The sequence below is a fragment of the Dendropsophus ebraccatus genome, chromosome 10 (assembly GCF_027789765.1).
Source record: "Dendropsophus ebraccatus isolate aDenEbr1 chromosome 10, aDenEbr1.pat, whole genome shotgun sequence".
Taxonomy (NCBI): domain Eukaryota; kingdom Metazoa; phylum Chordata; class Amphibia; order Anura; family Hylidae; genus Dendropsophus; species Dendropsophus ebraccatus.
Window position 1 is genome coordinate 42,765,895 of NC_091463.1, and position 15,911 is coordinate 42,781,805.

The 15,911-nt window shown below is 42.5% G+C and overlaps 1 protein-coding gene across 3 annotated transcripts in view; it reads right to left on the reverse strand.

Annotated features, from left to right (window-relative positions):
* LOC138802812 (uncharacterized) overlaps window positions 1–15,911 on the reverse strand; it is a 173,599-nt gene that overhangs the window by 149,726 nt on the left and 7,962 nt on the right. For all 3 annotated transcript variants that reach the window (XM_069986491.1, XM_069986492.1, XM_069986494.1), the window contains 3 exons: window positions 12,275–12,336; window positions 9,624–9,726; window positions 8,359–8,444 (listed from right to left, as the gene is read on the reverse strand). In XM_069986491.1, coding sequence (XP_069842592.1) covers window positions 8,359–8,444; window positions 9,624–9,726; window positions 12,275–12,336 — 251 coding nt within the window. The remainder of the gene's footprint in view (window positions 1–8,358; window positions 8,445–9,623; window positions 9,727–12,274; window positions 12,337–15,911) is intronic.

Sequence of the window (15,911 nt, forward strand, 5' to 3'; positions counted from 1 at the left end):
ATATAGTATATACCGCTGATCGCTTGTACTGGGACCCCACAGGGGGGGTCCCGATGACTGCCCCATACTCTCCGCTACCTCCGGTGGCGGAGAGCATGGGGCTTTCATTCATTTTTCTTTTTTGATCACTGTGAACAGACATTAGTCTGTTCACAGTGATCGCGGCGGCCATCTTGGATCCGATGGCCGCCGCGGGAGGGGGGGTTAGTGACTGGGGCACTAGGGGGCTGATCTGGGGTCTGATTTTTACTTATTTCATCTCCCCCCACCGTGGATTCACGGTGCGGGGAGATGAAATACAGCGGCGGCACCGGCCCATTAGTGACCGCCGTTTCGGCGGTCACTAAGGGGTTAATGGGGTTCATCTCATTATCTCCGGTGCTGTACACAGATGAGATCTCATCACAAAGCCCCTGTCAGTCAGGAACGTATATGTACATTCCTACTGCACGGGGCATGTGCAATAGGAACGTATATATACAGATGGCTGACGTGAAGGGGTTAATTGCAAAATGATGGATTCGTTAGAAATAAATTATTGACCAACGAAAGTGTCTTGATTACAAAGAAAATGTGTTTTATTAATTTAATATATTAACTATTAGAGGCATCGGCATTCGGCATCATTGCCGGCTATTTTTGAAGTACTCCGTACGGACCGCCTGTCAATCCACGGCCGCATGTCCAGCCGCAAACAATGGTCTTGTTCATTTTTCACGGGTCCGTTTACGATAGGGCCGTAGATTCAGACATAGTGTGCACTGTGCAGCCGCATATCCTATACTTCCAAGCATACACACGAACCACCAAAAATACCGCCGCACAATTACAGCCGCAAATACAGCCGCACTGTTACAACGTGTGAACCGAGCCCCCGGGTACGTTCACACTTACCGGATCCGCAGCGTATTTTCCGCTGCAGATCCGCAGCAGATTTCATTTAAATAACTGAACACAGCATCAAAGCTGCACCATCAAATCTGCTGCGGATCTGCTGCAGATCTGCCAAGGATCCTGTAGGTGTGAACGCACCCTAAATAGGGTTGTCTTAAATTAGAAAAGAACAGCAACTTTGTTGTAGAAGACAGCAGCAGCTCCTCCTTGTATGTCAATATATATATATATATATAAAAAAAATAGAACACGAGGGCGGCACTCCAGTAGTGTATAGTGAAGATTTATTCACCCAATCACAAATAGCGACGTTTCGACTCTAACATGAGTCTTTCTCAAGCAAGTACAAAGTGGTATCATGGTGATATTTATATGAGGGGGAACACCCCCAAGGTGTGTATCTCAATTAATGACATCATAATGTAAACATAGGTATAGAAGTGTTAATCTACTCATCAGTGCTAAAATATTCAATGATCATATATCATACATATTACATAGTGTATATACATTTCAGTGCATAACAAGTGCATATGAAATTCCTCCCCGAATCCATATATAATCACTAAAACATATTCTTCCTTCTAATCAATGGTTAAGATGGAGGTCGGACCTGACTCACCCTCCGTCCGTTCAGCCAATCCCACTGCGTTGAAGGCATGCCGCATACCGCTTGTAAACAGAGCATCTGCGCATATCCGGATGTAGGCATGTCATGTGACCTGTCATCTGCTCACAGTCCGGTAGCGATCACGTGATAAATTATGCGCATGCGCAAATAGTCCATGTAATACAGCGGGCGCCATCTTAAGAAAGGTAACAACACCTTCCAGCGCGCGCATGTGCAGGATGTCCGTGTGATATATCGGGCGCCATCTTGGGAAAGGTAACAACACCTTACATCGCCCATACCTCCTACAAATGTCAAAGAGGTATATTGCAGGACTAGTAGGAAAAGGGGGGAAGAAAAAAATGCTCACAAAATGGAGTTTGTCATAAACGAGGTGTCTAAAGCAGTCACAGCAGTGCCACACTCTTCACGGTGAATTCATCACTCTCCTGAGCGCACGGGCTCTGCCAGATTCAAAGACTGCCAAATTACCTTATATGACTACTCTTCTTAGAGCGACCTCCCCTAGATTCCTACAAATTTTGTCCCACATTAGTTTCACACGGACCCAAAGGTCACTTACACTGTGTAATATATACACTGACACTTGTGTTTAATTATGTTTTTTCTTCTGTTTATCTATACAGATGGAGCGAGGACCTTATACTCACCTTTCCGACTGAATTTTCTTCAATCCTTATCCAAACCGTTATCCAGTCTTTATCTCAACCACCTTTGGGTCCGTGTGAAACTAATGTGGGACAAAATTTGTAGGAATCTAGGGGAGGTCGCTCTAAGAAGAGTAGTCATATAAGGTAATTTGGCAGTCTTTGAATCTGGCAGAGCCCGTGCGCTCAGGAGAGTGATGAATTCACCGTGAAGAGTGTGGCACTGCTGTGACTGCTTTAGACACCTCGTTTATGACAAACTCCATTTTGTGAGCATTTTTTTCTTCCCCCCTTTTCCTACTAGTCCTGCAATATACCTCTTTGACATTTGTAGGAGGTATGGGCGATGTAAGGTGTTGTTACCTTTCCCAAGATGGCGCCCGATATATCACACGGACATCCTGCACATGCGCGCGCTGGAAGGTGTTGTTACCTTTCTTAAGATGGCGCCCGCTGTATTACATGGACTATTTGCGCATTCGCATAATTTATCACGTGATCGCTACCGGACTGTGAGCAGATGACAGGTCACATGACATGCCTACATCCGGATATGCGCAGATGCTCTGTTTACAAGCGGTATGCGGCATGCCTTCAACGCAGTGGGATTGGCTGAACGGACGGAGGGTGAGTCAGGTCCGACCTCCATCTTAACCATTGATTAGAAGGAAGAATATGTTTTAGTGATTATATATGGATTCGGGGAGGAATTTCATATGCACTTGTTATGCACTGAAATGTATATACACTATGTAATATGTATGATATATGATCATTGAATATTTTGGCACTGATGAGTAGATTAACACTTCTATACCTATGTTTACATTATGATGTCATTAATTGAGATACACACCTTGGGGGTGTTCCCCCTCATATAAATATCACCATGATACCACTTTGTACTTGCTTGAGAAAGACTCATGTTAGAGTCGAAACGTCGCTATTTGTGATTGGGTGAATAAATCTTCACTATACACTACTGGAGTGCCGCCCTCGTGTTCTATTTTTGTTATCCGGAGGAGTCGGGGGTCGACTTTCATGGGACGTGCACCCACCAGCTTTAAGCTATTTTGACTTCAAGCCAGCACAGTGCCGTCCATCCACCACTTTCTATTCAGTTTTTGATCCTGTGGACTGAGCACGTGAACACTATTATGGAATCTAATGATACAACACCCGTCACATATTCCTTCAGCAATGATGATGTAAGTCGCATTCTAAGTGGACGCCTGGGAAATAGAGCTTATCTGAGTGTTCCATCGAAATTGGACACCAAGCGGACTTTTGAAGTGGATTACAAGAGACTGATTACATTGGATCTGCATTTATCTTTACTGTCCAATTATTATCAAACCAAAATGATTCCAAGAGGGTTGCGTCCCCATCTAAGGCCCAATCTGTTTCCCAGGAATAAAGAATTTTGCACACGTTTTGAAGGACTCACGAATAAATATGCCTTGGACTTAGTCCTTTTGAACATTGAGTTTCTGCAAGGAGAAATCATACAAATAGAACAAAAATTGGAAATAAGTGAAAGTGCCCTAACAGATGTCATGGAATCAGATGAGATCATAAGGTATAAAGAAAAAGTACAGAGCAACTTAGAGAAATATAAGAAGGATCAAGAGGAGCTGAAAAGACAAAAGTGGCACCGTGATTGCGAGGACTATAAAACCGGATTTGTCTATGATTGGCAGAAAGAAGGCAAACGTGAGGATAAACAACGAAACAAGGAAGCATCCAAGGGTTCCAAAACCAAGAAAGAAAAACCGGCTTTTTTGGATCAGGACAAGATGGACGCAGCAGGAGGCGGAGCAACATCAGGAGGGGTCGTGGAAGAAAACAACAGTGGCGGAGTCTCGACCAGGAAAGGGAAGGGAGTAAAGACCACACAGAAGGCGTGATGGACTTTGAGCAGGCCCCCTCATTAGTGGTAAATATCTCCTCACATACACTTACCCATGACGAATTAGATGTCCTTAACCATGGTTTAACTTTTTGCCCTACCACTCAGATTAATTGGTTGCAGTTAGAGATTGATGTCCAGATGCTTCTTAGGAACATCAATCTCAAGGTTTGGTTTTCTGATAAGACCGATGTTACGGCGTTGAGAAAACCAAAACAGTCTGAACTGTGTTTGAAAAAGTATGGTTTGTCTAATAAGAGTGATTTTTGTCCCCCATCATCAGAAGCAGTTACTATGTTTGGGACATTGGTTAAACGTGACATCGAGGTATTGAAGTTTAGATTGTTAAATGAGAGGAGGGGCAAACCCAATTTCTCTAAAAAACAAATGGAGGCCTTGAACAATTTGTCCCATAACGACGACATCGTGGTGAAACCCGCCGATAAAGGGGGTGCTGTCGTCGTTATGGACAAAGACAAATATGTAGGAGAAATTTTGAGACAGTTGGGGGATAGCAATGTATACAAAGAGACGCCTATTGACCCTAAGCAGGTCTTTTTCCGTAGGTTGAAGTTGCTCGTGGATGATGCTTTTGCAGCAGATATCATAGACGAACAACTTCATGACTACCTCCTGCCTAGCCATCCGGTCACCCCAACGCTATATTGTCTGCCCAAGATCCATAAATCTTTGGAGGATCCGCCGGGCAGACCTATTGTGTCTGGCTGTGATTCCATATTTAGTCCAGCGGCTGTTTTCGTTGATAAGGTATTGAGACAATATGCGGTCAATACTAAATCTTATATCCGAGACACGGCTGATTTTCTGCAAAAAATCAAGAATGTTGACATACCATCTGACTGTATTTTAGCATCGTTTGATGTGACTAGTCTGTATACCTGTATAGATCATGAGAGAGGAATACAATGTGTGAGGAAAGTACTGCAGAGATCTGATTTTTCAGATGAGGGCAAGGAATTTGTGATTAATCTGTTGGAGACCTTGTTGACTTGTAACTACTTCTGCTTCCAGGACAAGTTCTTTGTTCAAGTTAAGGGTACGGCCATGGGGTCTAACATGGCACCTACATATGCCAACATAGTCATGGCCGACCTTGAGGAGTCCTACGTCTATATATCCCACCACCACAGCAAGTTGCTTGGGTGGTGGAGATATATAGACGATATTTTTTTGATATGGATTGGCTCCCAGGTAGAATTGGTTGAGTTTTTTGATTACATGAACACTATCGATCCTGATATTAAATTTACGATGACCAGTTCGACCGTTGGTGTCCAGTTTTTGGACACATGGGTCTACATTGAAGAGGGATCTCTTCGGACTGATATTTATTTAAAACCGACAGACAGGAACAATTTGTTGAGATTTGATAGTATGCATCCCAGGAGGATGGTAGAATCGCTACCTAAAAGCCAATTACTCAGGGTGCAGAGAATTGTTGATGATGTCTCCAAGGTAGACTCCAGACTATGTGAGATGGGTGACCGGTTTATCCAACGGGGTTACCCCAAAAGATTAGTCCAGAGAAGCATGACTGAGGTTAAAACCCTAAATAGGGTAACACCATCAACTAGAGATAAGAAGGATTTAGACAGGGTCCCGTTTATTAGTACATTTAGTGAACAGAGCCACTGTATTGCCCGGATAATCCGTAAACATTGGAGTGTTGTTGCTAATTTTCACAATAACATCTCTATCCTTAAAAATCCTCCTCTCTCATCTTACAGACGAGCAGCAAGTATTAGAGACAAATTGGTCCGTGCAGACTGTCAGAAGAAGAGATTGGATCTGTCATCTTCACTCAAACCGGGTAGTTTCCCATGTTTGGGATGTGACAGCTGCAATCTGATGATAAAAGGAGATGTCTTTTGTCACCCGAACACTAATCATAGTTACAAATTGCGGTTTCATACAAGTTGTAAGACGGATCATGTCATCTATGTCCTTCAGTGTCCGTGTCCGTTTATTTATGTAGGAGAAACAACGAATGAGTGCCGTATACGTTTGAATAATCATAAGTCTTCTATCCGCAAAGGTAGACTTGACCTCCCTGTTTCCAGACATTTTGTAGAAGCGGGCCATAGCCTTCAACAGTTGCGGTTTACAATAATTGACCATATTCCGTTACCACGCCGGGGTGGAAACAGACAAAAAATGTTAAAACAGAGAGAGGCCCAGTGGATTACACGTCTCAATGCCCTTCAACCGCATGGGTTAAATGTGGACTTTTCATTGAAAGCATTTCTATGATTTAGAGCTTGACCACTGTGCAATTATTTACATGCTCTTGCTGAAGGAAAGAGTACATAGATCTTTATTATTTTTTATTATTATTTTTTAATATGTGCACTTACACTGTGTAATATATACACTGACACTTGTGTTTAATTATGTTTTTTCTTCTGTTTATCTATACAGATGGAGCGAGGACCTTATACTCACCTTTCCGACTGAATTTTCTTCAATCCTTATCCAAACCGTTATCCAGTCTTTATCTCAACCACCTTTGGGTCCGTGTGAAACTAATGTGGGACAAAATTTGTAGGAATCTAGGGGAGGTCGCTCTAAGAAGAGTAGTCATATAAGGTAATTTGGCAGTCTTTGAATCTGGCAGAGCCCGTGCGCTCAGGAGAGTGATGAATTCACCGTGAAGAGTGTGGCACTGCTGTGACTGCTTTAGACACCTCGTTTATGACAAACTCCATTTTGTGAGCATTTTTTTCTTCCCCCCTTTTCCTACTAGTCCTGCAATATACCTCTTTGACATTTGTAGGAGGTATGGGCGATGTAAGGTGTTGTTACCTTTCCCAAGATGGCGCCCGATATATCACACGGACATCCTGCACATGCGCGCGCTGGAAGGTGTTGTTACCTTTCTTAAGATGGCGCCCGCTGTATTACATGGACTATTTGCGCATGCGCATAATTTATCACGTGATCGCTACCGGACTGTGAGCAGATGACAGGTCACATGACATGCCTACATCCGGATATGCGCAGATGCTCTGTTTACAAGCGGTATGCGGCATGCCTTCAACGCAGTGGGATTGGCTGAACGGACGGAGGGTGAGTCAGGTCCGACCTCCATCTTAACCATTGATTAGAAGGAAGAATATGTTTTAGTGATTATATATGGATTCGGGGAGGAATTTCATATGCACTTGTTATGCACTGAAATGTATATACACTATGTAATATGTATGATATATGATCATTGAATATTTTGGCACTGATGAGTAGATTAACACTTCTATACCTATGTTTACATTATGATGTCATTAATTGAGATACACACCTTGGGGGTGTTCCCCCTCATATAAATATCACCATGATACCACTTTGTACTTGCTTGAGAAAGACTCATGTTAGAGTCGAAACGTCGCTATTTGTGATTGGGTGAATAAATCTTCACTATACACTACTGGAGTGCCGCCCTCGTGTTCTATTTTTGTTATCCGGAGGAGTCGGGGGTCGACTTTCATGGGACGTGCACCCACCAGCTTTAAGCTATTTTGACTTCAAGCCAGCACAGTGCCGTCCATCCACCACTTTCTATTTATATATATATATATATATAAAAGATCAGGTGGGTGTAGACGGCACTGTGCGGCACTGTAGACGGCACCGGTGGGTGCGCAGCCCTCAGGAGTCAGACCCAGGCTCCTCAAGAATCCAAACAATAAGGTAAGAAGGCGGCACTCCAAAATAGTGAAAAAATGAGGTGGATTTATTCACCCATAATGTGCAATACAACATTTCAGTTTCTCGATGAAACCTTTTTCAAGCAACACATGTGTTGCCCAAAGATGAGGTGTCACCAGGGGGGTGCCCAAAAATAGTTTCGCACAGGGCGCCAGCCACCCTAAGGCCAGCCCTGTCTCCAGATCAGGTGCGGTTTGCAATTAAGCTCCTTTCACTTTAAGGGAACTGAGCAGCAAAACCCCGCCCAAGCTGGAGACAAGAGCGGTGCTGTTTCTGGAAAAAAGTGGCCATGTTTTTGTAGCGCTGGATAACCCCTTTAAGCAACTTTAGGAAACTAAAATCTCCTTAGCCTAAGAGGCATTTAGTGTAGTACAGTTGCCTAGACAACCAGACCTCCAGCTGTATCTGCGTTTCTCACCATCACTAAGGGACAAACCAAAATAACATTATTATCAAGGATATCAAAGACATCAAAAATATACTCTATCTCCAGTGCAAACATCACTACTCCACCAATAAGGGATCAGCACATGTATGAAGGTGATGTAACTTACCATGGCAGATCCAAGAGAAGTAACATGAACAGATCTGCTTCACTCAGACGCCCTCTGTCCCCCTGAAAGGATTTCAGACGTTGTACCTTGTGTGAAAACAAAAATTTAATACAATAATGAAAGCAGTATTCTGTAGTCTACAGTGCATGCAGAATGCCTCCTTACACTCCACATGGCATTACATGCAGAATACCTCCTTACACTCCTCCAGACTACAGTACATGCAGAATGCCTCCTTACACTCCTTCGCACTACAGTACATGCAGAATCCCTGCTTACATTTCAGACTTGCAGACTACAGTACATGCAGAATTCCTCCTTACACTCCTCCAGACTACAGTACATGTAGAATGCCTCCTTACACTCCAGTTGACAGTACATGTAGAATGCTTCCTTTCAGAAAAAGAAGTCGGTAATCCAGCACTTGAAGCAGAGAGATTCTTTTATTTTTCCAATGCCAAATATTCAAGCAGCACCTAAGTGCAGTGACCCCACAGGACGCGTTTCAAGCGCATGCGCGCTCTTGATGCGGGTGATCAAGAGCGCGCATGCGCTTGAAACGCGTCCTGTGGGGTCACTGCACTTAGGTGCTGCTTGTATATTTGGCATTGGAAAAATAAAAGAATCTCTCTGCTTCAAGTGCTGGATTACCGACTTTTTTTTCTGAACTGCAGTATCATGCATTTGCCAGATGCGAATCCGGGGCCCCAGAAAGTTCTTGGTCGGTGAGCTGACAATTACACTTTTTTAGAATGCTTCCTTACACTCCTTCAGACTACAGTGCATGCAGAATGCCTCCTTACACTCCTTCAGACTACAGTACATGCATAATGCCTCCTTACACTCTTTCAGACTACAGTACATGCAGAATCCCTGCTTACACCTCAGACTTCCAGACTACAGTGCATACAGAATGCCTCCTTACACTCCAGACTACAGTACATACAGAATGTCTCCTTACACTCCAGACTACAGTACATGCAGAATCCCTGCTTACACCTCAGACTTCCAGACTACAGTACATACAGAATGCCTCCTTAAACTCCAGACTACAGTACATACAGAATGCCTCCTTACACTCCAGACTAAAGTACATGCTGAATCCCTGCTTACACTTCAGACTTCCAGACTACAGTACATACAGAATGCCTTCTTACATTCCAGACTACAGTACATGCAGAATGCCTCCTTAAATTTAAGACTACAGTACATGCAGAATGCCTCCTTACGCTCCAGACTACAGTACAAGCAGAATGCCTCCATACCTCTTCTCTGTCTGGCAGGTGCTTCAGAAGCTCATTCAGTCTTTCTGAGCTGTATATATCTCCTCTCCCCAGCTTGATATCTTCAACAATTTCTGCTGCTGATCTGTAAAGGTATTAAGTCATTCATATGTAGCTGTATACAGCACCACAGATATCAGCAGCAATGAGGTTTACTTATGGTACATAATAACCCTATTATAATTAATAACAAAAAAACATAATTGTTCTTTCCTTTTTATCTCACCAAGGAAATTATGAAGAATGTCTCTCCTAAACTAGGCAGGAGCCTGCCCCCATGACTGTAGGAGGCCATTTTGCTATGGCGCTCCATATGACAATAGTTGCACAGTTATGCACAGTTACTAAGCTGAATAATCCCTTAAATATTCTTGTTAAATATAGTTACAACAAAAAGAATTCAAAATGTTTCCAATTTAAATGGCTAACCATTAAGGGTTTCACAGGACCAATCCATGGATTCCACAGGACTGTCAGACTGTATGATTTGTATTGGGGCCTCACAGCTTTCTCCCAACAGAAGATCTCAGGAGATAGAAGGATCAGGCATGTTAAATTTAATTTTCCTGATCCATATCTTCTCAGGGGGAAAATCACCAGGAGACTGGCAGGGGCTTATTGGGTGAACAGGAGAGATAGTGTCAGCTAATCAATCAATGTTCAATACATTTAGCTGATTGCATTTTTTCAATTAGTTTTTCTCATCTATTATATGCAAAAAAGGGAATGAAAACATATGCATTTGTGTGCATCCGTTTTGATCTGTTTTTCCATTGACTTTTGTTATTTAAAAAAAAAGGATCAAAATACATATTTCTTCAGCGCACACAAAAACATGGTCGACCACGTTTTTGTGTATGTTAAAAAAAACTAAAGCACTTTGATCCATTTTTTTTTATCCTTTTCTTTATAATGGATCAAAATGTATGCACAAATGCATCTGGTTTTTTTTGCAGATAAAAAAAGTAATGCAAAAACATAGAGTGAACCCAGCCTAACTATAATAAAGTACATTTCAATCAGTATTTCTCTAAACTGAACTTTCTGGCAGCTGAAGCAAGTGACTGGCTGTAGCACATCCAAATTGCACTTCAGAGTGGTGGCATCCTTGAATCGATGGTGAATAGAGGATTGAGTGTATTTTTTTCCTCCTAATCCAGTTTTTACAAAGTCTCTAAAACCTAGTTGGGTCACCCTGATATATTATGGTATTTGCATAGCCTTATATAGCTATTACAAATTTTCCCAGCTGTGTGGGAAAGCAGTGTAACAATGCCAACATTGCTGCTGCATGACATCACAGAATGAGGTGGCAGACCTGGTATTACTGCTCATCCTAAAGCAAACAGTGCCAGAACTTGAAAGGTTACTTAGGAGTGATTTGTCAGACAATTTTTCATCTGAAGTGTGATGTGCCAGCAGAAAACTGTGGTCTGACAGTAAACTTGATACATCTGAATCTGCACATTTTTTTTGCCCTCTTTACACTTCTGACTTTGAGGTTGACTGGTACCCAAAATGGCAGAAAGTTAAAGGAACATTCCATTATGCAAATAAAGATTAATAACTGTATTATAAAATCTTACTGAACTGAATTATTTTACAATTTTTGACATACAGGATATTGGCAGATGATTAGAGATATTCTTTTTTCAGACTGCTATTTGTGCCCTATTTGTGTCTAACGGCATGACCAATATCCACATGTCAAAAGATGTAATCATATTAGTGCTTAACCCCATTTTAACCTAAGATCTATTATTATTATTATTACTATTATTATTATTATTGTTGTAATTATTAATAATCATAATGGTCTGAACGCCCAGACTATCACAACAGTAAGGGTACAAACCTACTTGCCAGATCTACAGTGAGCTCCTTGCTGCGTTTTTGCAGCGAGACTCACTGCGGATCCCGGCCCTATACTTTCAATGACAGAAAACACACAGCAGGGATGTACATCCCTGCTGCCAGTTTGTCTGTAACCCGTCCCCTTAACCCCCCGGCCGCCGGAGCTGATACTTTACCTGATCAGGTGAGGGCTGCAGGTGAGCGATTGGGGCTGCGGGCGAGCGTCTGGCTGGAGCATATACTTCACCTGATCAGGCAAAGTATCAGCTCCGGCGGCCGGGGGGTTAAGGGGGCGGGTTACAGACAAAGTCGCAGCAGGGATGTGCATCCCTGCTGCGTGTTTGTCTGTCATTGAAAGTATAGGGCCAGGATCCGCAGTGAGTCTTGCTGCAAAAGCAAGGAACTCACTTCGGATCCGGCAAGTGGGTTTGTACCCTTACAGTGTTTTATGATTAGGACATTGCTCCTCTTTGGTTAGGTGACTCAGTCATGATTTTAACAACTGGTTTGTGGTAACCAGGGAGAATCGATTAGATAGTACCATCAGTACTGGGTTTTCCCTGCAGCTCATTTTTATGGATTATTATTATTTTTAGTTATTATTATTTATTTTTCTGCAAGGGATAAAACCAATTAGAGCTGTGTCCCCTTCTCCAAGTGCCTTAAGGTAACTACATGGTCTACCTCTATGGTATGTAACTCTATGGTATGTTACCGGACAAGTCAAATGTTGTAGTAGATTCTAAATACTTAGATCTCTGATCACTGTTCATTGTTACCTTTTAAACTGTTTCAGGAATATGCCAATATTCATGCTTCTCCTTGAATCAAGCAAAAAGACCTGCAAAGCAAATGATCACACATGAAAGAGATATCTCAATACAAAGATGTCACACCTGCACAACCTGTCTACCGCTCATCCTGGTCTCATGTACCAGCCTGTTTTTCCAATATATTCATGTACCAACCTGTTCTCTAACAACTCCCATTTCATAACATCTGTTCGTGCCAAGATCATCATAGTGCAGTATTGTACTACAAGTCTATGCTTCCCAAGGAAGCATCAAATACTTTATTATCAAAAAAGAAGTTACACCATCCTGAACAATAGGAAAGATAGGGAACAATCGGTATCTCTCCTGGCTTAACACGCCACCTGCACACCTCACACGGGATCCCTAGCACAATTATACTAAGTCATATGTCATCCTGTTCTAAGAGTTATACATAAATATAGAGCATTTCCCCTAGTTAAAAAAAAATTAAAGGGATTGTATGAAATTTGGAAAACTTGACATATTTCTTCAGAAAATAGTGTCACTGCAATAAAAGACATAGCCTATGTCAGGATTGTGCAGTAACCTGGTGTGAACTGGGCCTGGTTTTTGCTTTTATGTGACACACCCAATTGCTTCTCAGCATCCGACAATGCAATAGTTAATCAGAACTCTGCAAGAACCTGATTACTGCAGCTGAGCTGAGGCAGTGTCTCAGCACTGGCTGAGACAGTGAGCTGAGGCAGTGTCTCAGCACTGGCTATTAGGTTAATACCCTGGTCCCAGATCCCCCCTGTCTATTCCAGCGTTTCCCATCCTAACTCCCCTGGTTTGTGTGACTGTTACCTGACCTCTGGATTTGACTTTAGACTTTTCAACTGAAACTTGTTTTTGTACTGCGCTGCCCGTCTGGTTTTGCCCCTAGCTAGTTTACTATCCGATATTGTGTTTGTCTGTCTCGTTCTGTGTGCACATACCCAGTGTAGGGAACGTCATCGTGGTTGTCCGCGGCTGCCTAGGGCCGTATGAGGCAAGTAGGTAGGGAAAGTTGGTGGGTTCAGTTTTAGGGCTCACTGTCCCTACATGCCCCGTCCTGACAGCCTATGGTGCTGTATTGGAAATATGCAGCCTTGTTTTTACTTGCAAATTCTTTTAATACAGTATAAAGCTAAGTATTCCTGTTTTTGGTAAAGCTTGGTGAAAGCTTATATGGCTGCCAAGACAAATTCCACACAACTTTCCACCAATTGTATAATAAAGCCTTGTGCACAAGGCAAAGCCATTTGTAGGATATTGTAGAGAGATACATTTAGTCCTTGCCACTTATCCTAGTGTTCAAAGGAGAGCTGTTTTAATGTATTATTAAAGGGGTTGTGGGACGCAAATGTTTTTTTTTTTTAATTTAGCACCACATGACTTATAAGTTATTTATCTTTTTAATTTAGTGCTATTACCTTTCTTGCTGGCATCCGCCTTTTCTCATTTTTCCCATCCCCCGCCAGAAGTCCAGTAGTTTAAAATATTTCTTCATTGCGTTGACACTTCAACCTGGGGCCATTTTGTGTCAACGCGTCATCTGATGACGATCTGGGGGTTAGCAGTGTATCCTTTTCCTGTTAAGGAAGCCTCAAGCTCTTCCCCTCTCTGAGATGTTTCTTCCTCAGCCGATAGAAGACATGTGACCAGGTATGGGCGGGTTTGTGAGCGGGTATGTGAGAGACAGGGGGAGTGTGTTATTACAGGTGGATGGGATAGAGGGGTGTGTAGGACGATGGCAGCACGTCTCACACCGGAAAGACAGGAAGTGCGGGAGTTTTGAAAGCCGAAACGAGCATAGACCAGAGGGCGTGATCGTGCTTCCAGTAGTGCGGGTCAGTGGTAAGACACTTTAGCAAAATAATCACAGTTTTTATTTTTTTATGTAGCGCTGAACTACTCCTTTAACCCCTACAGGGAATACAGAGAATCCAACTGTAAAAATGTCATATCATCTACTTTAAGGGGTTACCAAGTGCTACAAAAACACTGCCACTTTCTTCCAGAGACAGCCCCACTATTGTCTCCAGCTTGGGCGGGGTTTTGCTGCTCAGTTCCATTGAAGTGAATGGAGCTTAATTGCAAACCACACCTGAACTGGAGACAATAGTCATGTTGTCTCTGAAAGAAAGTGACCATGTTGTAGCACTGGATAACCCCTTTAAGAAAGCCTAAAAAAGTACAGATAGCCACCATAAAACTTATTTGGCATGTATTACAGCTGTGTGCAACTTTGACAAACAATAACTAGAGCAATAACCACCACCACCAAAGGCTCATCATGTAGCATGGGCCAGGGAGCATCTATGCTGGACAAGGGACCAAGGCCTCAGTGCTGTTCACTGATTAAAGTCAATTCACTCTGAGCAGAAAGGATGGCCACCAACAATGTTGGAGATGTCAAGGAGAGCTGTCACTAAACAAGCTTTTGGTGGTGATGTTACAGTGTGGGCAGGTGTGTCTAGTCAACACAGAACTGCCCTACACTTTGTAAATAGTACAAAGACAAGCCCATACTACTTAAATAACATCATTAATCTTGTCATTGTGCCTCTGAATAAACAACACAGGCCTGTGAGCAACCAGGGAATTGGTCAGATGATAGAGTTTCTTTTTATTTTCTCCTTTGCCAGATATTGGTGGTCCTCTCTTGTAAATTAGATTAGATAGATTAAAAGATTACTTGGAGACTGGGGTACTGCAAATTAAGTGGCCAACGCTTTGTCCAGACCTGAAACTAATACAAAACCTATGAGATCAGCTGAGTCGCTGCATAGAGGCTTTTAACTCTGTACCCTATAACCTCAATGATCTGAGGGCCGCTCTTCATGAAGAAAGGGGTTCCATGCCTCAGCAGACAATAAGTCTACTTGTAAACAGCATGAGAAGTCGTTGTCAAGCTGTAATCGATGCTTAAAAGAGAAGTCCGGCAAAAATTTTTATTAAAGTATTGTATTGCCCCCCAAAAGATATATAAATCAACAATATACACTTATTACAGGAAATGCTTATAAAGTGCTTTTTATCCCTGCACTTACTACTGCATCAAGGCTTCTGTCAGGACTGGCGCTCTTAGTGAGCATGCCATCGCTCCTGTCTCTGACACTGCAAGTGATGTGGGTGCTCGCTCACGTTCTCAAACATTAGCTGCACGCAGGAGAACGTAAGAATTTATTCATTGCCATCTTGTACTGACCTGGTCACATTAGGGTTAATTTCTCTGGAGTTCTCCTGCTTTCACCTTTGGGGGTGGAACTCCAGCCTGCATTTAAGGTCTGCAAACTGGCTGCTTGCTGCCAGTGTTTGAATTCTCTGCATTAGCTAGTTTGGTGATTTGCAGAGATCTGAGAACAAAGGATTACACAAACACAGAGCTGCGTGACAGTATGTTCAGAGGTCAGAGAGGTCAGTGCTATCTGTCAGAGAAGATAGAGGTTTATGTTGCTGTAGATTAATTCTTTTTTGTCCTGTTTTGGTGTTTTATTTCCCTCTCTCCATAGGAGAACAATGAAGACAAACTGCTTTTTCACGATAAAAATTTATTTTTCGGCTAATAAACCCAATTACAAAGTTTCTTAAAATCGCCTGGACTATTGATTTCTGC